At 44.8% G+C, this 25,593-nt stretch overlaps 1 protein-coding gene across 1 annotated transcript in view; it reads left to right on the top strand.

Annotated features, from left to right (window-relative positions):
• The window catches only part of PDPN (podoplanin), a 35,824-nt gene extending 14,685 nt beyond the window's left edge, over window positions 1–21,139 (top strand). Inside the window, exons 2-6 of the mRNA XM_007980479.3 lie at window positions 9,504–9,637; window positions 13,063–13,192; window positions 16,579–16,617; window positions 17,511–17,622; window positions 19,089–21,139. Of these exons, the coding sequence (XP_007978670.1) occupies window positions 9,504–9,637; window positions 13,063–13,192; window positions 16,579–16,617; window positions 17,511–17,622; window positions 19,089–19,095 (422 nt within the window). The 3' untranslated portion in view covers window positions 19,096–21,139. The remainder of the gene's footprint in view (window positions 1–9,503; window positions 9,638–13,062; window positions 13,193–16,578; window positions 16,618–17,510; window positions 17,623–19,088) is intronic.
• The last annotated feature ends 4,454 nt before the right edge of the window (window positions 21,140–25,593 follow it).

Below are 25,593 nucleotides of genomic sequence, written 5' to 3'. Positions count from 1 at the left end.
TAATACCCTAGGTTTCCTTTGAAAATCCCGAGGGTAACTCAGCTTGTATCTTGTTTACTTTAAAAATCAGCGTCACCAGTTGAGGATAAAAATGCTGTAGAAACTGCTCCAGCAGTCAGATTAGGGAGCTGCAGGTCCGCAGAAATAGGAGTGGAAGAAACTTCTCCCTCACATCAAGATGGAAATGGCACAGGAGCTCCTTAGCTAAATTTTATGTAGAGGACTTAACAAGATGAAGTCCCCATCTAAAGACTCAGCACCGCAAAGGGATAGCCTTACTTTGTTCAGTAGATCTGTTTCTACCCTAAATGTTGTTTGTCAGTAGAGCTGTGACAGGTGGTAAAATGAATTCCCACTTTGGGAGGCCAAGGCGGAAGGATTGCTTGAGCCCAGCAGTTTGAGACCAGCCTGGACAACGTAGTGAGACCCCATGGTCTACAAAAAATAAACCAAATTAGCCAGGCATGGTGGTACACACCTATAGTCTCAGCTACTTGGGAGGCTAAGGTGGGAGGATCACTTGAGCCTGGAAAATCGAGGCTGCAGTGATCCAAGATTGTGCCACTGCACTGTAGCATGGGTGACAGAGGGAGGCCCTGCCTCAAAAAAAGGATTCTACTGGGTTCGCATTTGTTTATTTCTTTTCTTTTTTGGTTTTGTTTTGTTTGGTTTGGTTTGGTTTTTGAGACAGTCTTACTCTGTTACCCAGGCTGGAGTGTGTGGCAGGCACTATCTCCGCTCACTGCAATCGTTGCCTCCCAGGTTCAGGTGATTCTCGTTTCTCAGCCTCCCAAGTAGCTGGGATTACAGGCACAAGCCACTACACCCAGCTAATTTTTTGTATTTTTAGTAGAGAAAGGGTTTTGCCATGTTGGCCAGACTGGTCTCGAACCCCTGACCTCAGGTGATCTGCCCTCCTCGGCCTCCCTAAAAACTGGGATTACAGGTATGAGCCACCACGCCTGTCCCCCGTTTATTTCTGATTGTCAGTGGGTAATGACTTCAAATACTTCCCAGCCATCACCTGCCCAGTTCTTTCCCTCCTCACTGCCAGTGTCCTGGTGTAAGCACCAAGCCCTCTCCGCTGTCTTGACAACAGAAAGAATCTAAGCTTCTGTCTGCTTCAGCCTGATCCTGGCACCGTCCCTGATACACACAGTCCACTCACTTACTTGAGTTAGAGTGGCCTCTGGGACTCAACTGAGGTCACCCCCTCCTCAACATCTCCTGGCTTCTCTTCACACTCCAAACACAACTGAAACCCCGTCCTTACACACTTCTACAGAACCACCGCTCCACACCTCTCAGCCCCATCTGTGTCCTCCTCAGCCCCTCCACCCGGCGACACTGACCACCCACCCTCCCGTGCAGCGCCCCATGCTCGTTCTGGGCTTCGGGGTTAGTTAACACCGGCTGTTCCCCTGTCTGGAACTCACCCATTCACTCAACAGCTGCTTACTGAGTGCCTGGTATGTGCCAGGGATTTCAGGCATTGTGGACATTGAGATGAAGCAGCCTTTATCGAGCTTATATTCCAGTAGGTCAGACAAGTAGTGAGTAGGTAGCAGGGTGCGGATAAGCACTCAGGTATATGTGCTGTGGAAGAGGGGAGGGGTACTCGCTTAAATGGACAGTCCAAGAAAGTGCCCCCCTCCTCTTTTTTTTTTTTTTCCCAAGATGGAGTCTCCGTCTGTCACTAGCCTGGAGTACAGTACCGCAATCTCAGGCTCACTGCAACCTCCGCCTCCAGGTTCAGGCGATTCTTGTGCCTTAGCCTCCAGGAATTCCCCTGCCTCAGCCTCCTGAGTAGCTGGGACTACGGGTGTGCGGGTCTACGGGTGTGCACCACCACGCCTGGCTAATTTTTTGTATTTTAGTAGAGACGAGGTTTCACCATGTTAACCAGGATGGTCTCGATCTCCTGACCTCGTGATCGCCGGCCTCAGCCTCCCAAAGTGCTAGTGGGATTACAGGCATAAGCCGATGTGCCTGGCCAGAAAGTGCCCTTTGAACAGAGATCTGAAGGCATGAGGGAAGCTATCTTATATGTTCAAGAAGCTTTTTTTTTTTTCTTTCTTTTTTTCAGACAGAGTCTTGCTCTGTCACCCAGGCTGAAGTGCAGTGGTGCAGTCTCAGCTCACTGCAACCTCCACCTCCTGGGTTCAAGTGATTCTTGTGCCTCAGCCTCCTAAGTAGCTGGGATTACAGGCATGCACCACCACACCTGGCTAATTTTTGTATTTTTAGTAGAGACGGGGTTTCACCATGTTGGCCAGGCTGGGTTCGAACTCCTGACCTCAAGTGATCTGTCCACCTGAGCTTCCTAAAGTGCTAGGATTAATAGCTTATTTGATGTGTTGCTTATTTGTTTATGGTGACCCCACCCCACTCCAGGAGTACTCAAGTCCTTGAGAGTGGAGCCTTAGCTGTTCACTTCTGTCTCTAGTGCTGAGAACGTGGCCCAATGCATAGCAGGTGCTTGGTAAACATTTGTGGAAGGAATACAAGTGCTGGGAGCTGAGGCTGTAGAGGTGAACTCACGAAGGCTTCAGTCTTGGTTTTTGCTGCTGCCTTGACTTGCACAGTTCAGAGGAGAGAGGGCTGCTGCTGCTCAAAGAAACACCTCCTTTTAGAGCAAGTCACACCTTCCTTCTAACCTGCTGTTGCTGAAAGTTTAGATTCATCCAGATTTCTCCTGGGAAGGGGACACACTGGAGGAAGTCAAGACTGTGGTCATTAAATAAGACTGGAAGATTCTAACAAGATGGGATTTCATAAGAGGCAGTGAGGTGCCAGGGGAAGCGATGGTTCCTGACTACCAGGAACTTGATTTCTGGGAAGATGAGGATGGCACGTGGGCAGAAGGGGAAGGATCTCAAAACCCAGGGAGGGAGGGAGCAGGCATTTTAGCCCAAAGCTGCCAGAGGAGCACATCACGAAAATGCACAGCTGCTTTTTAGTTGTATGTGTGAGTCCAGGGATGCGGTCAGAACATTGGGCTTTGTGTCCGCTAATGAATCCCGTGAACTTGGCACATCACTGAACTTTTTTTTTTTTTTTAAGACAGAGTTTCGCTCTTGTCAACCAGGCTGGAGTGCAATGGCACGATCTCAGCTCACTACAGCCTCCGCCTCAGTTCAAGCGATTCTCCTGCCTTAGCCTCCCGAGTAGCTGGGACTACAGGCCTGTGCCACCACGCCCAGCTAATTTTTGTAATTTTAGCAGAATACCATGTTTCACCATGTTGGCCAGGCTGGTCTCGAACTCCTAACTTTAGGTCATCCACCTGCCTTGACCTCCCAAAGTGCTGGGATTATAGGCATGAGCCACCGCGTTTGGCCACATCACTTAACTTCCAACCTTGTTAAAGAAACAGTAATTCTGACACTTGTTAAAACTGTAAGGAAGACTTTAGTCAAGACCACTGTAATAAGGGCCATTGCAGTAGGGAAGAGAGCTCAGGTTCACTTCTGGGTAAAAGGAAAAGTGGGGGGTTTGTAGCCCATAAGCAGAATGAGGGGGTCAGTGGGTGGAAAATTCCTAAGAGATGTCTGGGCTGGGGGGATTCTTGCTAAACTGGCCTAACAAGATTCTTTCTGAAGGCAGGCCAAGGGCCTAGCCACCACAGCGCTGCTGTGAAATCAAGTCAGTTGGGAGACACCGTGTAAACCCTACATTGTGAGTAGTAAATGTGAGTGAGAGGGTGTTAGGACAATGAGGTATCTTCCACGTTAAGTGGAATTTCCAATGCTGCGTCAGTGCCAGATCTTGAACAACCCCAAATGCACCTGTTTGCATACTTACTTTTCCTCCTTGCCCTAGACACTGAGTTTTATTCTAGCTACTCCCTGGTCACTGATTTAACTCAGCAGCTGTCAGTGATGTGAGGAGGAATTGGGAGCTTACAGTGAAGAGAGCACGGATTTAGAAACAGGTTCTGGAGAGTCTGCAGACAGAGGGCCACGTGGAGAGGGGACAGTTAGCAGTGTCCAGGCCACTTAACCACTTAAGCTGGGCCTTGTGCTGAGAAGTTTCTCCTGTAACTATGACATACTATTTGTTTGTTTCTTTGTTTTGAGACCATGTCTTGCTCTGTCGCCCAGGCTGGAGTGCAGTGGCACGATCTTGGCTCATTGCAACCTCTGCCTCGTTGGTTCAAAGGATTCTCCTGCCTCAGCCTCCTGAGTAACTGGGACTACAGGCATGTGCTACCATGCCTGGCTAAGTTTTGTATTTTTAATAGGCACAGCATTTTGCCATGTTTTTTCGGATGGTCTCAAACTCCTGGCCTCAAGTGATCTGCCCGCCTTGGCCTACGAAAGTGCTGGGATTACAGGCCTGAGCCACTGCACCCAGCCATGACATAGTATTAGAAAGAAAAGATTTGTCTCAATGAGAGCTGGTTTTGAAGCAATAGGGAAAAGAGAATTTATCGGGGTGATTGGCCAATGTTTTGGGGGGGGAAATTATATTTCTCTTTTATTATAATATTTCAAAATAAATGTAAGACAAATAGAAATATTAAACATAAGAACAATACCATAAGGAAAATATAGGTGAATATTTATGTGATCTTGAGGAAGGGTTTGTGAATGTGACGTCAAAGAGAACAAGTTTAAGAAGTTTGACTACTGATATAGCTTGTTCATTTGCAAAAGAAAGATGTAGGTGCCAACTAGGAAAAAAAAAATGCCAGCAGCATTTAGGCCAAAGAGTAAATTCTTAAGGTACGAAGAGTGCTTACAAGAGGGAATGCCGTGCAGAGAAAAAACTGTCACAAAAGAAGACAAATGGATGAAACGACTCGCTCCAGAAATCAAAGAAGTGTAAATAAAAACAGAAGACTGAAAACACTTATTTAAAAGATTTTTATTAAGAATTTGGACTATTACAATACAATTACAATAACAGCCTGATTTAATGTTCCATCTAAACTCTAAAGTACTTTTTTTTTTTGTCTCCCAGGCTGGAGTGCAATGGCTCAATCTTGGCTCACTGCAATCTCTGCCTCCTGGGTTCAAGCGATTCTCCCGCCTCAGCCTCCCGTGTAGCTGGGATTACAGGTGTGCACCACCATGCCCGGCTAATTTTTGTATTTTTAGTAGAGACGGAGTTTCTCCATGTTGGCCAGGCTGGTCTTGAACTCCTGACTCAGCTGATCCACCCGCCTCAGCCTCCCAAAGTGCTGGGATTATAGGCGTGAGCCACCACGCCCAGCCAACTCTGAAGTATTTTTAAAGAAATGGCAGGCCGGGCACAGTAGCTCATGCCTGTGATCCCAGCACTTTGCGAGGCTGAGGTGGGAGGACTCCTTAAACCCTGGGCAATGTACTGAGACTTCTTCTTTACAAATATATATATATAAATAAATATAAATAAAATGAGACCTCATCTCTATAAATACAAAGGAGAGAGAGAGAGAGAGAGAGAGAGAGAGAGAGAAGGAAGGAAGGAAAAGGAAGGGAAGGGAAGGAGGAAGGAAGGAAAGAAGGAGAAAGGAAGGAAAAAGAGAAAGAAGAAAGAAAAGAAAAGAAATTCTGTTTGTAAAAGAAATGCCCACTTTGGGAGGCCGAGGCAGGTGGATCACTTGAGGTCAGGAGTTCGAGACTAGCCTGGCCAACGTGGTGAAATGCCATCTCTACTAAAAATATAAAAATTAGCTGGGCATGGTGGTGTACACCTGTAATCTCAGCTACTTGGGAGGCTGAGGCAGGAGAATCGCTTGAACCCAGGAGGTGGAGGCTGTAATGAGCCGAAATTATACCATTGCACTCCAGCCTGGGTGACAAGAGCGAAACTCCATCTCAAAAAAAGAAATGTCATCCTGTAATTTGTGCAATCTAAAGAGTTATTAGACATGAATGCAAAGATAAAACTTATTCACAGTCAGTGATTTCATATAAATAAACATTGCTTAAGTTTATTTGTTCTCAAAATTAAGAACCCCAAGAGACAGATGATTTATCAGATTATCTTTTCCTGGGAAATAGAAACTTCAGCCTAGCTTTTCTTTTTTTTTTTTTCTTTTGAGACAGAGTCTCACTTTGCCGCCCAGGCTGGAGTGGCATGATCTCAGCTCACTGCAACCTCCACCCCTCCGAGTTCAAGTGATTCTCCTGCCTCAGCCTCCCGAGTAGTTGGGGTTACAGGCGCCTTCCATTGCGCCCGGCTACTTTTTGTATTTTTAATAGAGATGGGTTTCACCATCTTGGCCAGGCTGGTCTTGAACTCCTGACCTCATGATCCACCTATCTCCACCTCCCAAAGTGTTGGGATTATAGACGTGAGCCACCGCACCCAGCCCAGCCTAGCTTTTTAAAAGAATCACAGCAACAACAAATTTCAAAGTAAGTGGATCAGTTGGTTGCTGCCGCATTTGGAAACTTCCACTGAGCCGTGTTCGGCTGAGGCTGGGTGTGGCAGGAAAGGGTGTTTATGTGAGCATGCGGGTACACCACTCCAGAACTGAACTTGCAAGCCAGGCTGTGGGTGCTGGTTTATGATGGCAAATTCGTCACTCTACGGTTGTAGAAACAATTGTGTGTGTGCGCATATGTGCATTGCACACATGTGTCTTGAGGAAAAGAGGATTGGAAAGTGAAGGCATCAGCACATGATTTGAATTTCACGAGGAAGGGGAAAGGAACATCAGATGCTGGCTGGAAACTACTAGGCCAGATGCAGCTGGCCTAGTAGGAACTCTTCACCCAGGGAAGCCTTCAGCCAAGATAATAAGAGGGACAATTGGGGATCTCTTTAGTTAAAGTTCAGCTTTCCCATGGAGCAAAAAGAATGCCAGGGCGGTAAGACAAAAGACATGCATCTTAATCCTGACTGTCATTCATAAAACACCTTTTGTCCATTCAGAGTGATTTTAGTACTCCGCTCTGCGGGCCAAGAGTAGAAAAGAGCAAGAAGGAATTTTTATCAAGTTACGCTTTCAATGAACTGAGCTTTCTATGAAAGAATTCAAACTAACTTCATTGAGCACTTGATTTTTTTTAAGGCAAGGATTGTTTTAAGTTAGATACACCAAATAAGTAAGTGATTGTACTGAACAGCTCCAGAAAACATGTTTAAAATTGAGGATTTGTTAACTAAGTTCAAACCAGGGGAGGAAGAAAATAAAATGGGAAGCTCAATACGTTTTGTAATAAGGACTACTTGTCTGGCAAAGGGATATTTGCCATTGAGCTCAATATAAATACACTAAATGTTTGCTTATACTGCAAGCCGTGCATTTTTGTAGGAACCAATCACCAAGCCTTACCTCTACCCCTACTCCCGCAAAAGGCCACAGAGAGAGGCAAACCATTTGCGTGCATGGAAATATTCAGTTATTGCTAACTAGTAAACCCCCTGCCATATACCCCAGATAAAAAAAAAATGTTTAAAATCTTTAGATAGCTCATCCAAAGCTATCTGTACTGGATTAGGACTCTAGAATCAAAGAGCAGGCTCATAGAACAAGTGAACTTACTTCAGAGGCTTCCTCCCTCTAGGCATCAAAGAAGCTATAATCAAATATTTATTAGCTGTGCCTCTGGCTGGGCCGCCTGAGCAGTGGGGAGAATAAGGTATCTTAAGGCAAGGAATGGATTGCTAATGTAAGTGCTGCCTAGAGACAAACAAACATCTGCTCTTTAATTACACAAAGGAGTCTCCAAGCACCTCCCTCCCCTCGCTCCGGGGATGTGTATGCTTGTGTATTTTGCAACAGTGTTTAGTCATGGAATTTCCAGAACCACTGGAGTCTAGGGAAGAAGCCCATGGCCAATGAGTCACATTTTTAATGCATGAAGAAGGTGATTTGGTGATTTTTAGAGATGATGGTTGAGCATAGTCATGAGTGGTTTGGATCACTGCAACAGAAGTTGAAAAAGAGGATACTGTTGTTATCTGCTCTGTCTCTCATTGTAGAATTCAGCCTGGTAGTCCACTCCAATCCCCTGCTCCACCAGAAACCTTTTTTTTTTTTTTCCTTTGAGATGGAGTCCCGCTCCATTGCCAGGCTGGAGTGCAGTGGTGTGATCTGGGCTCACTGCAACCCCTGCCTCCCAGGTTCAAGCGATTCTCCTGCCTCAGCCTCCCAAGTAGCTGTGACTATAGGCGTGCACCCCCATGCCCAGCTAATTTTTGTACTTTTAGTAGAGACGGGGTTTCACCATGTTAGCCAGGATGGTCTCGATCTCTTGACCTTGTGATCCGCCCGCCTTGGCCTCCCAGAGTTGCTGGGATTACAGGCGTGAGCCACCGCGCCTGGCCCAGAAACCTTTTTCGTTGGTATGACACATCATTTGTCCAAATGTTAATGCAGAAAAGCCAGGGCCAGGGGCAGTTCATTAGTTTGGCTGTGTTTTGTTTTTCTTGAGATTGAGTTCAGGCTGGAGTGCAGTGATGCAATCTCAGCTCACTGAAACCTCTGCTTCCTGGGTTCAAGCAATTTTCCTGCCTTAGCCTCCCGAGTAGCTACGATTACAGGTGCTCACCACCACACTGGGCTGATTTTTGTATTTTTAGTAGAGACAGGGTTTCACCATGTTGGCCAGGCTGGTCTCAAATTCCTGACCTTCAAATGATCCACCCACCTTGGCCTCTCAAAGTGTTGTGATTATAGGTGTGAGCCACTGCACCCAGCTAGTTTGGCTCTTGGTGTTACTAAGTGTTCTATTGGCATCTTGGCATCCCTAAGCAGATTAGTGACCCTCCCCTGTAGACAGTAATCTCAACTGTAAAGTAAGAGGTAAAACTCCATGTAATCTATGAGGTCTGTGGTCAGAGCCTATGGTTCTAATTGTCGAAGTGAACAGCAGTCTCAAAATTAAATGGAGAGAGTTTGATTTTAAAAAGATGGAAGTTGGATGTGATGGTGAGCACCTGTAGTCCCCGCTGCTTTGGAGACTGAGGCGGGAGGATCGCTTGAGCCCAGGAGTTTGAGGTTATAGTGAGCTAGGATTGTGCCACTGCACTCCAGCCTCAGCCCGTCTCTTAAAAAAAAAAAATTAATTTGAAAAGAAAGGGAAAAGAAGAACAAAATCAATAAAAAGAGGGAGACCCCAGTTTTGCATGGAGTCTGCGAAGGGATATATTTAGAAATCTTTCCTGTTGACTCTAATTTAGAGTTTTTAGGTCTAGATGAATATGTTAATTCATCATATGAAATGAAACCAGAAGGAATCAGGTTCCTTATTGAAAAGGAAAGATGTACGTCCCCTGTGCAGGCCACCTCGGTGGGGCCCCAGGGAGGGGCTGGCTGCTCTACCTTTTAATGTTTTCATTTTCCTTTGCTTTGCAATGGAGATAACCAGGGTGCTGATGGACCAGAAGTGCTGCAAGGACAATGGATTGGTTTCTGGCACCACAGTAAGCCAGAGAGAGGACCCCAAAAATAAAACAAAAATTTCCAAAAGAAATGGAAAAGAAAATAATCCGAATGTAGCCGGCAAGTTCGGTCTGCTTATGCGGTTTCCACCTTAAGCTCTGACTCAATCTTTCTTCTTCAGCCAGCACGGGCCAGCCAGAAGATGACGTTGAGACTACAGGTATGGAAGGCGGCGTTGCGATGCCAGGTGCCGAAGATGATGTGGTGACTCCAGGAACCAGCGAAGACCGCTATAAGTCTGGCTTGACAACTCCGGTCAGTGTCCTGGGAAGAGAGGAATTTTTTCTGTAGGCATGTGATCACATGCAGGGTTATGATGCATATTTTACTTTATATATAAATATATCTATCTGTAAAATCAGCATGAGCCGCCATTCCAAGGAATAGTGATGTGGTTCATCAAAGAAGAGTAAGTCCTCACTTAATGTTATTGATAGGTTCTTGGAAACTGTGACTTGAAGCAAAATGACTTATAAAGAAACAACATCATTTGAGGACCTGCTACATGTCGTTTTCCCTAAAGTCGCAGTTTCCAAGAATCTATCAACAATGTTAAGTGAGGACTTACTGTCCTTCCTAATTTCATCCACGTAGCTGATCACCGGGGTTTGAAAGTAGAAGCCGAAGCTTCTCAAATTGGTAAGGAGCCACGATTTTACATTTTCAATCCGTTACAGCCCAATTTTCAATACAGTGAAAGTTTTCTTGGGTGTTGTGGCAATGTCATTGCTATAAAGGGTTCTAAATATATGTCTTCTAGAACGGGCATGGTGGCTCACACCTGTAATCCCAGCACTTTGGGAGGCTGAGGCAGGTGGATCACCTGAGGTCAGCAGTTCGAGACCAGCCTGACCAAGATGATGAAACCCCATCTCTACTAAAAGTACAAAAATTAGCCAAGCCTGGTGGCGTGTACCTGTGATCCCAGCTGCTCAGGAGGCTGAGACTGGAGAATAGCTTGAACCCAGGAGGTGGAGGTTGCAGTGAGCTGAGATTGCGCCACTGCACTCCAGCCTGGGCAACAAGAGTGAAACTCCTCCTCAAAAAATAAATACATACATAAATAAATCAGCCAGTCAGTCTCCATTTCTTTTCTCACTATAGACTTGTAATAAACAGGACTAGAAAGTAAGTCAGTCTCAATTTCTTTTCTCACTCAGACTTGTAATAAACAGGACTAGAACCAGTCCACAAACCACATGATTACAGACTATTGAGCCTCTTAACCAACACATTCTTAACCTGATGAATTTTAATTAACTCATATGTGTGGCATACCTGCCATAGACAAGACAAGGTGCCAGGCACTGGGAGGGATTGAGGAGGTCAATGAGCCACATCCTCGACCTTTGAGGGACTCTGTGATTTCTTTGGTAACAGAACAGAGGTGCCTGCCTGCCTGTCTGACCTGTACACCGGCATCTCCTTCACTTTCTCTATTTCTGCCATCTTGGCCTTTCTGACCTTTGAACACACCAAGCTTGTTCCAACTTAGGCTTTTGTTTTCTCCGCCCAGAACACTGCCCAGATCTTTCCACGAGTGACTTTTTCTTATAATTCTCAAGTTTGATGCCATCTCAAACAGCCTAAAGTAATCTCACCCCCACATCTGTTGGAAGTAAAGCTCAGAGTCATAGAGAAAACGAACACTTAAAAGATTTTTCACCAAGGCAAATTTATTTCTGTAGAAGGGTGTTTCTCGCAGGACTGGTTGTCACAAGAGCACACCGAACAAAGGAGGGAAAGGATTTTTTTATTCTTAATGCAGTTTGTCCCTACTACTATGTCCATTGGCTGGAGTTGGGGACAGCACAATTTAAACTGAACCCAACTGGCTAACTTGAAAGACAGTTTTGGCAGGAAGTCGTTACAGTGGGAGGAGGGGTAAATTACAGAATGGCTGACTTTTTCTTACAATTCTTTTTTTTTTTTTTGAAACGAAGTCTCATTCTGTCGCCCAGACTGGAGTGCAGTGGCGCAATCTCGGGTCACTGCAAGCTCCGCCTCCAGGGTTCACGCCCTTCTCCTGCCTCAGCCTCCCGAGTAGCTGGGACTACAGGCGCCGCCACCACGCCCGGCTAATTTGTTATATTTTTAGTAGAGACAGAGTTTCACTGTGTTAGCCAGGATAGTCTCGATCTCCTGACCTCGTGATCCGCCTGCCTCGACCTCCCAAAGTGTTGGGATTACAGGCGTGAGCCACTGCGCCCGGCCTTCTTACAATTCTTAAGGTTGATGCCATTTCAAACAGCCTAAAGTAGTCTCACCCCGCCCCCATCAGAAGTCACCCTCTAGCCGTTAGGTCAACAAACCACCCGCCAGATTTGGCCCGCCCACTGTGTTTGTAAATGAAGTTTTATTGGAACACAGCAATGCCCATTCAGTTGAGAATTGTCTGGCTGCTTTCCTACTTTAAGAGTGGAGTTGATTCGTTAGGACAAAGACTGTGTGGCCTGTACAGCTGAAATATTTACCCATCTGGCCCTTTACAGAATAAGTTTTCCAAAGGCTAGTCTAAGTCTAGTCTAGACAAGGCTAGCTTATATTTCTTTCAAAGCACTCAAAATCATATCAAACCACCCTTTGTACTTGTTTACCTACTAAGTGTTCATATTCTGCTTCCCCGCCCCAGAATGCCAGCTTCAAGAGAGCAGAGAATTTATATTATTCCCATTATAATCCTGGGGCTTGGAACCATGCTGGGCCCATAGGAGGTGCTCATTAGCGTATGTTTTATATTGTAGTTTAAAAAATAGCATGAAATGTATCATCTCAACCATTTTTAAGTGTACAGTTCAGTAGTGTTAAGTATATTCACGTCATTAAACCGATCTCCAGAACTTTTCATCCTGTAAAACGGAAACTCTACCCATGAAAGAATAACTCCTCATTCTTCCCTTCCCCCAGCCCTTGGCAGCCACTATACTACTTTCTATCTTACGAATTTGACTCCTGTAGGCACCTCATGTAAGTGGAATCATTCAGTACTTGTCTTTTGTGAGTGGTTTATTTCACTTAGCATAATGTCCTCAAGGTTCATCCATGCTATGGCGTGTGTCAGAATGTTTGTCCTTTTTAAAGCTGAATAGGCTGGGCGTGGTGGCTCACGTCTATAATCCCAACACTTTGGGAGGCCGAGGTGGGCAGATCACCTGAGGTCAGGAGTTTGAGACCAGCCTGACCAACACGGAGAAGCCCCATCTCTACTAAATATACAAAATTAGCCGGGTGTGGTGGCGCACGCCTGTAATCCCAGCTACTCAGGAGGCTGAGGCAGGAGAATTGCATGAACCTGGGAGGTGGAGTTTGCGGTGAGCCAAGATTGCACCATTGCACTCCAGCCTGGGCAATGAGCGAAACTACATCTTAAAAAAATAAAAATTAAAAATTAAAAAATAAAGCTGAATCATGTTCTGTTGCATGTATAGACCATGTTGTAGACACTTGGGTTGCTACCACTTTCTGGCTATTGTGAATAATGCTGCTATGAACATGTGTGTACAACTGTCTCTTCAAGACCTAATTGTTTCTGTTCATATTCTTGTTTCTACTTGCAATTCATGCCATCATACGTTCTATATTTTTATGCCACCTTAACTCCTTTTATCTTATAAGGCAGGCTGTATATTTTAAGACGGCAGGCTTTATTTCCTGTTTTTTCTCATTTACACCTACAATAGGTAGCAACAAGTGTTAACAGTGTAACAGACATTCACATCGAGGATCTGCCAACCCCAGAAAGCACAGTCCACGCCCAGGAACAAAGTCCGAGCACCACAGCCTCAAATGTGGCAACCAGTCACTCCACAGGTAAGAAAAGCAGCCACCTCCACAGGGGCTGATCTACTTTTACATAATCGGTGCATTCCAAAGTCCACCAGCAAATATAATAATCAACAGGGGGCATATTGGTCTGCAAGAATGACTTCTGAACCAAGTTTTATATGGTAGGTTCAGAATTCGATCTGAGTTGATACATTTGGTTTAGTGCGTTGCTGAACATATCTCTTTACCTGGAATAACCAGTGATAACACTGCACAGGGTGAGTTAAGTAACTACTGAGGTTGCATGGCGGACCCCAAGCTGATAGAATGTGACGCGAAGAACTTTGTGTTGACACCCAAGGGCACAACACTCAACCACCCTCTGTAAATCTTCATAGATTCTCTAGGAATACTTACCACCTTCCATTGAGTTCATGTCTGTATGCGTGGTGCAAGAATCTGTTCCCAACCCGTCTTGCCAGGATTTGGGTTGTACTTGTGGCTCACGGTTGGCACCTGCAGTCCCGTGACTGGAACACCTTGGAGAAAAACTTTGGAGGGAGTGTTTTGAGTCTTTGCTGTTACTCTATCTAGACCGTCACTGATGATAAGGAGGAAAAATGATTGTCCATTTAAGAAATAGAAAGAGATCACTTCCTATTTCTAGAGATTTCTTGAGAAATTCAGTGGTTTGGGGTTTTTAAAAAATGCCTTATTTTATAGTGGATAAGGGTGGGAGAGAAAATGAATGAATCCTGTGAAAACCTCAGTGAGTGCTGGCTAACTTGAGAAATTTTATGTGAATCATTTAATCTAGATAGGTCTTACATAGAAAGATCACGTCTAAACCAGTGGTTTCCCAAACTGGTCGCAATTCAAAACACCTAGAAAGCTCTTCTTTACTGTCCTTTTTACATTTCCAGGATCAATCACCAATCTGGTTTTAAAAACTATGGTTCTTTTTAGGATTTAAAAAAATGCTTAATTTTTGTACCCCCATGTTTACAGCAGCATTATTCACAATAGCTAAAATATAGAAACAACTCAAGGGGCCACGGATAGTTGGATAGATAAGCAAAATGTGGTGTATATGATGGTGTATTATTCAGCCTTGAAAAGGAAAATGCAGACACATAATACAACACGGAGGAACCTTAAGGACATTATGCAAAGTGAAATAAACCAGTACAAAAAAAATACTGTATGTCTCTACTTATATGAGACCCCTTGAATAGTCAAATTCATGGAGACATAAAGTAGAGTGGTGGTTGCCAGGGGCTGGGGGAAGAGGAGAATGAGGAGCTGCTGTTTAGTGCGTAGAGTTCCAGTTTTGCCAGATGAAAGGGGTTCAGGAGGTAGATGGCGGTGATGATTGCGTAACAGTATGAATGTACTTAATACCACTGAACTGTACGTTTAAAAATGGTTAATTTAGTACCTTTTATGCTGTATGTGTTTTACCACAGTGCGTGGGGAAGAGGGGAAAAGCCTTATAAAGGGCTTTGAGATAAAACCTGAAACCCACTCCAAGCTGTTAAAGAAATGATTCACATTTAAACACTAGAGAAAGCCAAGTAGAGCTAAGCAAAGAAAGGAGAATCAATATAAACGATCATTGGAAAACATTTCAAAATTTTGGAGAATTGCTCATCTGTAACATGGGTTGACAGCTGTATATTAGCAGCAGAAAATTGTGCCATCCATGTTGAATATTCTATCATACTTCATACCCCTCTTCTATTCCTTTAAAAAAAAATTCTCAGTTGCCTGGGAAAGAACTCATGTTACTGTTTCTTCCTGTCTCTTGCCCCACCCTATCACAAAATTGCCCCTCCCTGTCACAAAAAATTGTGATTTAAGGCACGTTCCTACTTAATACATCATTATCCCAAGGCATTTTCACAAGTGAGCCAAAATGTCATTATAAGCATGCAGTTTTGAAGGGGTAATTTTATTAGGGCAGCAGATGTTCAGTTTTGCTGTGAAACACCCGCATAAGATAATGTGCACACGTGTGATGCATGCTCATGATCACAGTCAGTGCCATTGGGAGGGAGATGGGAAAGATGGCACTAATAAGCTCTAATTTAATAATAACAAATCGTCCACAAACTTTAGTAATATATTTTTTAACCAGTGGTGTCTTTGATAATGGTACATTAAGAGCCGGGAGTCAGCAGCCACATGGTAGGCAAATGACAAGCCAATGATTGACTTATCTCTCCAGGCAGTTGACTTCTAGCAGTGACATTTGGGGAGTTGATTTGATGCCGTCTTTGTTCTGGGAAAGCTCAAACCCAGCCGTGTTCTATATAGTGGGGGTAGCACAGTCAGCACAAGCTCTTACGTACTCTACACCCATGGGCTCAGCTTGTGCAGGGAGTGCCGGCTTCTGGGACCTGTATCCTGGGGGCATCTTGAAGGAGGCACCTTGTGCTGAGGAGAGCCTTGGTACAAAAGGGATGGTTTTCAAACCCAACCATTAGAAAAAGTAGGCATCTTTTACATGATAGTTGGCTAGTTTTACCACTGAGTAGGGAAGCTTCTGGATATCTGGGGTATTTTGCAAGCTGTGAACTAAGATTTTAGGGCAGGGCCTGTTTGATGATTAACTTCTCCAATTTCTTATTAAATCAAGGTATCTTGACTTTTTCTCCATCTGCAAACTAGTCAATAGCCACCTCCCAGAGGAGTAAAGGACTCGTTATATAAAGAGGTCAAGAAGAAAAATGAAACATTTTTATTTTTAAATAAGTTATTGCATAAAATTATTCAAAAGAAACTCACAATGACAAATATTCACATTGTAACTATTAGACTAGGTTTGACTGCAGATAGAAACCCTAAAATAACAGTGGCACAAACACAAAGGGTGTATTCGCTCATGAAACTTAGCTGGGCCTGTTGTTGCCTTGTAAAAATCTAGATTTTGCTACCAAAGCAGCAGCAGGAAATAGATATTGAGACTAATCAGTCTTGGTCACATCTTCCCAAACTAGAGTATTATCTCACAATGAGTAATACCTCTTCACAGTCTGTCCCTTCTCTGTGATCTTGACATTGGACTAAGAATCCACAGCTCTGAATTCTTCTGCTACCTTAACCTCTGATACTTCTTGATCATTTATTTAAGATCTGTGTGGCTCAGTTACCTTTACTCTGCTTTCTAAATTAGATGAGACAAAATTAATACATGGAAAAGTGCTATGAGCCCATTGGTGTGAATAAGGGTTCATAAATTAGATAATAATAGTTACAACGTGTCACAATGGGGTTTGCTTAAAAATCCCCTGATCCAATTTATTTAAGAAACTATCCTGTTGGTTTATGTTTTGCTACTTTCCACTTGGGTAAGTTCACCTTTTGCCAATTGTTAAATTATAGTTATTAAGCCCTAATAATTCTACATTATTATATCTTTCTCTTTCCAGACAAAGTGGATGGAGACACACAGACAACAATTGAGAAAGGTAGGCTAGATTTTGGCATCAAAATACTCCTACTGGAGCTTTTAAAAAATTTCTTTGAAGCTAATTGTTGAGACGAATTGCATTCTTTTCTGGATTGCAGTCAATGCGAGCAGAATAGAAAACCTTCGAGAACAGATTCCAAGCTTTTTTTTTAAGAGAGAAAAGGGAGGCCGGGCGCGGTGGCTCAAGCCTGTAATCCCAGCACTTTGGGAGGCCGAGATGGGTGGATCACGAGGTCAGGAGATCGAGACCATCCTGGCTAACACGGTGAAACCCCATCTCTACTAAAAATACAAAAAAAAAAAAAAGTAACCGGGCGTGGTGGCAGGCGCCTGTAGTCCCAGCTACTCGGGAGGCTGAGGCAGGAGAATGGCGTGAACCCAGGAGGCGGAGCTTGCAGTGAGCCGAGATAGTACCACTGCATTCCAGCCTGGGCGACAGAGCAAGACTCCACCTCAAAAAAAAAAAAAAAAAAAAAAAAAAAAGAGAGAGAGAAAAGGGAATTCCTTGTATTTGAAAATAAGCAAACTCCAGATGAGTCTATTCCATTAATGTCAGATATGGGGAATGGTATCATATCACAGTTTGTCATTACTAAGGGTGAAAATAGGGGCTAACTTAATAGCCATACGTAAACACTACCCAAAAATGAACACTTAAGCCAATGTGAGTGTTATGTTGATAGATCCTCAGACCCAGAAATCTTCCCATTCGTAAAATAGGATTAGGCTAGCCCAGATTTTCTACTTTTGGAAGAAATGCTCTGTGCTTAAACAACATAGATCATTATTTGCTCTGTACAGTAGGGCAGTGGCTTTGTTTATATATTACATATTTTATCACCGATGTGTTTTTTATCTGGGGCTCATGCTTTTTTTCTCTCTCTCATTCAGATGGTTTGGCAACAGTGACCCTGGTTGGAATCATCGTTGGGGTCTTACTAGCCATTGGCTTCATTGGTGGGATCATCGTTGTGGTTATGCGAAAAATGTCGGGAAGGTACTCGTAAGTAAATAACTTATACCCATGTGATAGGTAAATGAAGGCTATCATGTCTAGAACTCAAATCTTTGAACTGATAGAAATCTCTAATGTAAGCTGGGTGTGGTGGCTCATGCCTGTAGTCTCAGCTGCTGGGCACCTGTAGATCAGCCTGGGCAACACAGTAAAACCCTGTCTCAAAAAAATAATCTATGCTATAATGGTCCTGTTCCAAAGTTCCTTACTTGGGGCTTTGAGTGCAGTGGCTCACACCTGGAATCCCAGTGCTTTGAGAGGCTGAGGCAGGAGGTTCAGTTGTGCCCAGGAGTTGGAGGCTGCAGTGAGTTATTATGCCACTGCACTCCAGCCTGGGTGACAGAGCAAGACTCTGTCTCTTAAAAGTGAGAAAAAGCCCCATAATCTTGAGAAAGGCTACATCTGAAGTTTCCTCAGAAGAACAAATGTCTACTTAAGCCTTATAAATTTCCAAAAGAAGAGAGTCAGAGCCAGAGAGGGCTCGTAAGCTCACTTCTGCTGAGATCTGACCACGTTTGATCTCTTGTCTTAATTTTCCAACTAACTGAACTTGGAAGAAAACCCAAACCAAGTTTTAACCTGATGCCTAATCAGCCTGCCTCCAGCCATCAGAGGTAGGTGGCTTCTAGAAAACCACCTGTCACAGAGTTAGCAGCCCATTCTGATGAGGAGTTCCACCGAAGGAGGGGGTCTTTTTCATTGAGATCTCCTACTCTTGCCCTGCGTGCACCCACACACGTGGTCATGGACTCCTAGCTTTGACTATTGATGAAGGGAAGGAGTTTTTTCTCCTTATTAAACTTCCTTAAGAATTCAGAATATCTACACTCATGGCCAGAGGAAACCTTTTTCTTTCTTTCTTTTTTTTTTTTTTGGAGACAGTCTTGCTCTGTCACCAGGCTGGATGACTCACTGCAACCTCTGCCTCCTGGGCTCAAGCGATTCCCCTGCCTCAGCCTCTCAAGTAGCTGGGACTACAGGCATGCACCACCACACCTGGCTAATTTTTTGTATTTTTTAGTAAGAGACAGGATTTCACCATGTTGGCCAGGATGGTCTCGATCTCCTGACCTTGTGAGCCACCCGCCTCAGCCCCCCAAAGTGCTGGGATTACAGGTGTGAACCACCGCACCTGGCCAGAAACATTTTTCTTATAGGTGTTGGGGGATGATATATGATGGAGGGGAGGGGAGAGGACAAGTGATAACACACCTGGAGGGTTGAGGGATACAGGTGACAACACAGCTGTGGACTCAGCATGTTTGGAAAAGCCAGGGAGTCTGACCCTGCTGTGTGAGGACAAAGGGATAGAGGAGGAATGTCAGGAACAAGAGATCACCAGGTGTCAGAACTGGGAGGATTTAGAGCAAAGGACAATAGGAACAAGGGCTCGCGGGGTTACTAGTCACAATGCCAGTAAGAGACACAACTGTCACCTTTCTCTATTCTCACAGGCCCTAAAGAGCTGAAGGGTTACGCCCTGCTGCCAACATGCTTAAAAGAGACCGTTTCTGACTCTGCGCCCTGTCCCTGAGCTCGTGGGAGAAGATGACCCATGGAACACTTGCCCGGCCCACTCGGAATCCATGGTGACCTCTCCGCTTGCCAAAGTAACTGAAGGAAAGACCGTTCACCAGACTTGGCTCCTCTAAACATTTGCCTTTCAAACATGTTTTAGAATATACATTCTCTAAAAGATGATTTGAAAGACAAAATTCGTAGAAAATGGAGCAAAACTGTGTAAGCTGATTTGTAACTAAGACTGGACCGCTGGATCGATGTTAGATGCTGTAACCATGTGTCTCCGTCTGACCGTTCTTGTTATTGTTAAAATGCAGAGGAATCTGGAAATATTTATATCCACGGAGTCCTTGGATCCAGTGCCACGTCAGTAAATAGCACCAGCGTTTTGCAATTGCTGATCTGCTGAAATGTACCACACATTCTGGTCTAATTTGTTCTATCTTTTAAAGCCTGATCTGGTGTGAATAATCAAGTAGAAAATCTAAACTTGGATAACACGTGATGAGCAACTGCCTTTAGCTGGTCCAGATTAATCATTTCAAAGACATCCATTTTAGATCACAAGCAGGAAGTCTATAGTCTCAAAGGCACTTTGTATCTCCCGAGTAGGCCACCGGGCAGCCCCTAGAGTTGCTTTACCCAAATCCTTCTCCAGCCATGACTTGGTGACTCCAAGCTTGCTCCCATCTGCCCCCTCCACTTCCCTCAGATGATGGGGAGCCAGGGCTAAGGGGGCAGCCTTCTCTCTTCCCAGTGATGCATATCCTTCAGATTGGCTGCTTTGTTCTGGAATATGGATATCTCAGCCTGGATGCTGAGGAAGCTGCTGGATGCTTCATGGTGCTAGTGGCTCAGGTATTTTTGAAACTGAGAACCACGTTGGCCCCTGTGCAGAAAGAAATCCTATGTGAGCCTCTCGTATGAGAAATAAAACCTGCCAGTTTTATAACAACATTCACTTTATGCCTCTGAGGAAAGACACAGGGAACAAAAATCATTTTGTACAATCTTAATTTTAAAAGCAGCTGGACTTAAATACCTGGTTTAAAAATAGAAGATATCCCCGGTCCTCATGACATACCACAAATATCTGTGGGGTCCTATTGAAAAGAACGAAATAAAGGAGCCCAAGGGGTCATTCTGTCTCAGCACCGTCCAGCCTGGCACTTCTCTTCCCATATATCCGTTGTTTTTTCTAAACAAAGTTTTTATACTGAGCAGATGTTCTGTCGTGATTGCGGTTGTGCAATTCTGGTATCCTCTAAATTTGTAAGCATTCGTAAAACAGGAAAAAGTAAACTATCAGTCAGAAGCACAGCCCATTCCTCCCATTTTTTGCAATAACGTGTGGATGTTATTTTAAACAGTGTGTCTGTGTATTCCCAAATCCAGCTGGCCCCACCGGCTCAGATTCCACATATATATCTATTTTTTGAAACGTAGTCTGCAACCTCTGCCTCCCGGTAATTGTACATGTGTCAGGGCATCAAAAAGCAATTCTAATGCCTCAGCCTCCCACGTAGCTGGGACTAGAGTTGCCCGCCACCACACGCGGCTAATTTTTGTATTTTTAGTAGAGATGGGGTTTCACCGTGTTGGCAAGGATGGTCTCCATCTCTTGACCTCGTGATCTGCCCGCCTCGGCCTCCTGAAGTGTTGGGATTACAGGTGTGAGCCACTGTGCCCTTCCTCAGATCCCGTATTTGAACATCAGCTGTTTGAGAGAAGGGGGATGAGAAGAGCTGGATGAGTTTAAATAACTCACTTTCGTTGTTCAGATTCCTGAACAGGAGTTGGGATAATGGCCATCTTCTCTTTCCTATCCTTTCTTCCCCCCTCACTGTGAAAAATAACAGTCCACCCCAAGTCATACACTGGACCCAGTGCCTGCGGGGACAGGACTGTGGGTTTCTTGGTCACACCTGTGTTGGTGCTCAATGCAGTGTAGACATGTTTTCAAATAAAACAGATGATTGTGTACAACAATGAGTCAGACCTTTGTTGGAAAACAGACAAGTCTGGGCCACACTTGGGAACATCTCCAGATAAGATTACAACTTAGGTAAACGCCTGCCTGTTGCCTTGCTTGAGAGTGTATTATAGATGGCCAGAGGAAAGAATTCTACAGGAAGAAAACACGCCTACACCTTTCAGTTAGGTCTGCCAAAGTAGGTCAAGCAGAAGCATGGGCAGGGGAGACACATGGCACCTGGGGGCTTTCGCCCTCTCTGGTCCCAAAGGGTTAATGAGGTTTTGCCTGATTTTTTTTTTTTTTTTTTTTTTTTTTTTTTTTTGAGATGGAGTCTCTCTGTTTCCCAGGCTGGAGTGCAGTGGTGCAATCTCGGCTTACTGCAACCTCTGCCTCCTGAGTAGCTGGGACTATCCACCACGCCCACCTAATTTTTGTATTTTTAATAGAGATGGGGTCTCACCACATTGGCCAGGATGGTCTTGATCTCCCTGCCTCGGCCCTCCCAAAGTGCTGGGACTAGAGGTGTGAGCCACCGAGCCTGGCCGCCTGATTCTTAATTTCTCAGCACTGGAGAGTAAAAGCAGGTGAGGGAGCAATTTCATTTTGCCGCTGCTAGTCCTCCCTAGACACCTGACCTCAGGAGAGGTGAATCCCTGTTGCTGTGGGACGCTCCACCTTGCTCACCCTGACCCTGTCTGGAGATTGCTCTGGCCAGCTCCTGCGTGGATACTGCAGATCTGCTCCTCCTGACCCCACCTCACCACTCCATTTGGATTTCATCCTTCTGATGTGTGTCCCCTCCCTGCCAACTCCATCCCCACTTGTAAGGGTCAGGTGCTAGGAGCAGGAGAGCAGTTAGCCCCATGACTTCCTCAAAATAAATATTCACTTTTGTTAAATCAGGATTGTTGAATTTGTCCGTTGTCAGCAATCCTGGGTGCCCATTTGAGTTCCAAATGAGGAACCATATTGTATGTCTGTAGTCCCAGCTATTCAGTAGGCTGAGGTGGGAGGATCGTTTGAGCCCAGGAGTACAAGGCCAGCCTGGACAACAAAGTGAGAGCCCCATCTCTTAAAAAACGGACCAGAGTTCTAGTCCTGTTCTGCTCCTCTACACCTGTAACCCTTAAGGGAAGTCATTTAACTTCTTTGGGCTGCAGTTTCTAATAAGAACTTTCATGAGATTGTCAGAAAGCATCCCTTTTCTAGCAGAAAACTAACCATGTCTACCTAGTTCAACAGATTGAAAGAGAATGTACCCTCAACTATGTTACATGTAAATTTACATTCCATTACATGCCACCCCCAGGAGACGACTAGAAACTGGTGGCGGTGCCAAGGCCCTGAAAGTTTAGGGAAACAACTCTTATCAGAGGTATCTGGGAGCAGGGGGTGCTGAAGCTAACTCTGCATGGTATAAAGGCCTTGTTTTTAACCCTTATTTTTTCCTCTCAACCTGGTAAAACCAGTTGAAAAAGCAGGGCTTAGTTCTGCTTCATGTGCCACCTTCAAGGCTCGGCATTCATGAACAGGAAAGAGCAAGGAACTGTTCATCCCTTGCTGTCTCTATTTTAATTTTTTTATATTTTTTATTTTTTGAGACGGAGTCTCGCTCTGTCTCCCAGGCTGGAGTGCAGTGGCGCGATCTCAGCTCACTGCAAGCTCCATCTCCCGGGCTCACACCATTCTCCTGCCTCAGCCTCCCGAGTAGCTGGGACTACAGGCGCCCACCACCACACCCGGCTAATTTTTTGTATTTTTAGTAGAGACGGGGTGTCACCGTGTTAGCCAGGATGGTCTCGATCTCCTGACCTCGTGATGCGCCCGCCTCGCCCTCCCAAAGTGCTGGGATTACAGACATGAGTCATCGCGCCCGGCCTCTATTTTTATGTTAATTCAGATTTATGTAATATTCAGGGCATGGGGCAGTTTGTGACATGCTTCAATTGAGGAATGATGCATGTTTTGATTTTAAAACTTTCACCAATTAAAAGTTCATTGAAAGTGGAAAAAATTCTCCCCAAACTCGCTGCATATTAATACAAACACTAAAAATAGAATCATCCCCTTGTGTGCACTGGAGGACTCGTTACCTGAAACTTTGCCTTTCTCTTTGCTCTTCCTGAAGCTTAAAATTGGGTTAGAACATGTAGTAGATCCTGGATTTTTCAACTCAGTAAACATAAATGATATAAGTGTGGTTATTGGTCAACAAGGCAGAATGAGTCTCAGACCACACCCACTGGCGTGAATGGGAGGTGTTTTTTTGTGGCCCAGGGGCCCAGCATACAGGTATGTACCTGGTATAGGCAAAGCCAGCTTGAAAGCACTGAACAGTATTCCTCAGCAGTTTTTCTTACTCTGAGATTATTTTATCAGACGCTGACTCAAAGCACGCCGTGTTCTATTTCTGCATCCAAGGGCTCCGGGCCATAGTACAGACAGTCCTATGCGTGGTTCTCAGACCTTGCTCCTCCTCCCATTTTTTCTTTCCTACCTCCTTCTCTACTGCTGCCTTTGCTTTTCCACGGATGCAGATCTTTGAGAAAATAATCACGTGCCGGTCACATACCAGGGCGATCAGCAAATGTTTCTGAAGTGATGGCTTCTTTCTGGGTGCTGCTGAAGTAGTCAAAGAAATCGTCTGAAATATGTGCTTGAACAAGAGCACTTACGGTCCTCCACATGTAACCTCAGGAAGGTGTGCAAGTGTCCTGACCATAGCAGGAGGTGGACCCCTTCCTCTTGCTCCCGTTCCCACCCTGCCACAGAGCATCTGTAGGTGAGGCTGGATCTGTTGATGGCCCAGGGCTCACTGGACGGGGGGTACATGGTGTGCGTGCTTGTCCAGCAAGATCCAGAAACAAACGACACTCCCTTGGGTATAACTGCTGAAGGACTCTCATGGGACAGGAGTAATCTGTTCATTCGTTTATTTATTCATTCAAACATTTATGTTCAGGCCTGTCCCAGGTGCTGGGAATCCTGTGAATGAAACCAACAAAAATTCCTGCCCACATGGAGCTTACATTCTAATGCTGGGGACTACAAAAAATAAGTAAATCATAGAGTGTGAAAACGGGAGACAATGGAGAAAAACACAGCAAGGAGAGGAAGTTCAAGTTTGGAGGAGCTGCAGCATGGAGTCTGGGGTGGGAGAAGGCCTCTCCGAGAGTTAAGCCATGTTCCTGAAGTGGCAGAGTAAGGAGTGATCCTGATGGGTACCTGAGGGAAAAGTATTTTTGGCAAAGGGCATAGCAAAGGCCTGAGGCAGGAGTACCCTTAGCATGTTTTAGGGAATGCAGGGAAGCTCAGAAGGCTGGAGCAGTCAGCACAGGGGACCGTGGTAGGAGATGATGTCACAGAGGTGGAGCACCCTTGGAAATGGGGAGCCATGGGAAACTTTTGAGCAGAGGAGTGACGTCATCTGACTTATATTAAAAAGAAAAAATCTTCATCTCTTTGGGAACTGGCCAGTGTGAGAATCCAAGCAAGAGATGATGGCGGTTCAGACCAGGATGATAGCAGTGGACATGGTGTAAAGTGGTCTGGTTCTAGTGATAATTTGAATGAAGTCAACAGAATTATCTGATAGATTGGATGTGGGATATGAGAAAAACGGGAGGGTCAAGATGACGCCAAAGATTTTGACTTAGGCAACTGGGATAGTGGAGTTGCTATCGGTTAATAGGGCAAGGCTGTGGATGCTGCAGGCTTGAGAGAGCAGAGCTGGAGTTCTGTGTTGAACATGCGGAATTTGAGCTGTGTACAGATAGCCAGCTAGGGGTATGAAGCAGGCAGTTGGGCACATGAGTCTAGAGCTTAAATGAGGGATGACTGGAGACATAATTTGGGAGTTGCTAGAACCTAACAACCATGACGCTGATGATGAGCTCACCATGGGCATGAGTACAAATAGAAAAAGGCAAGTCCAAGAACTGAGCTCTGGTGTACCTCAAGGTTAAGAGTCAGGGATATGCAGAGAGATCACCAGAGTCTTCCACCATGGATTGGATGAGATACCTTTCAGGATTAGCCATTCCTGTTCTCTTCGGTACCATCTAACAGTCTTCTGATTAATAATCCAGCTCCCCAAGTAGCTTAATACTGGAACGAGGGTGCCCTGGGCAATGGGCACAAATATTCCCACCATTGGAAAAGAATATTATTAGTTGAAAATTACTAACTTGGCATTTGGGGTTATAACCAGTTTCTTATGAGTTGATTGGCATGAGTTAGGTCCTAGGACCTGCTCAACCCTGGATACTGTTACACAATTAGGATTTTAAAACTATAAATCTGCAGGCCAGAATGATGACCACATCAAAATACTCCTGCATGTTGGGCGCCCAACTCTTCCCTAGACAACACTTCTATTGTCAAGTCCCAACTATAATGGTTCCTACGTGACCTCTCAGTTTAGCATCTGTCTGCAGCCCTGAATTACTCTGATCAAGCTTCCA

This window comes from Chlorocebus sabaeus, chromosome 20, assembly GCF_047675955.1.
Source record: "Chlorocebus sabaeus isolate Y175 chromosome 20, mChlSab1.0.hap1, whole genome shotgun sequence".
NCBI lineage: Eukaryota > Metazoa > Chordata > Mammalia > Primates > Cercopithecidae > Chlorocebus > Chlorocebus sabaeus.
This window is presented reverse-complemented; position numbering and strand designations above follow the sequence as displayed.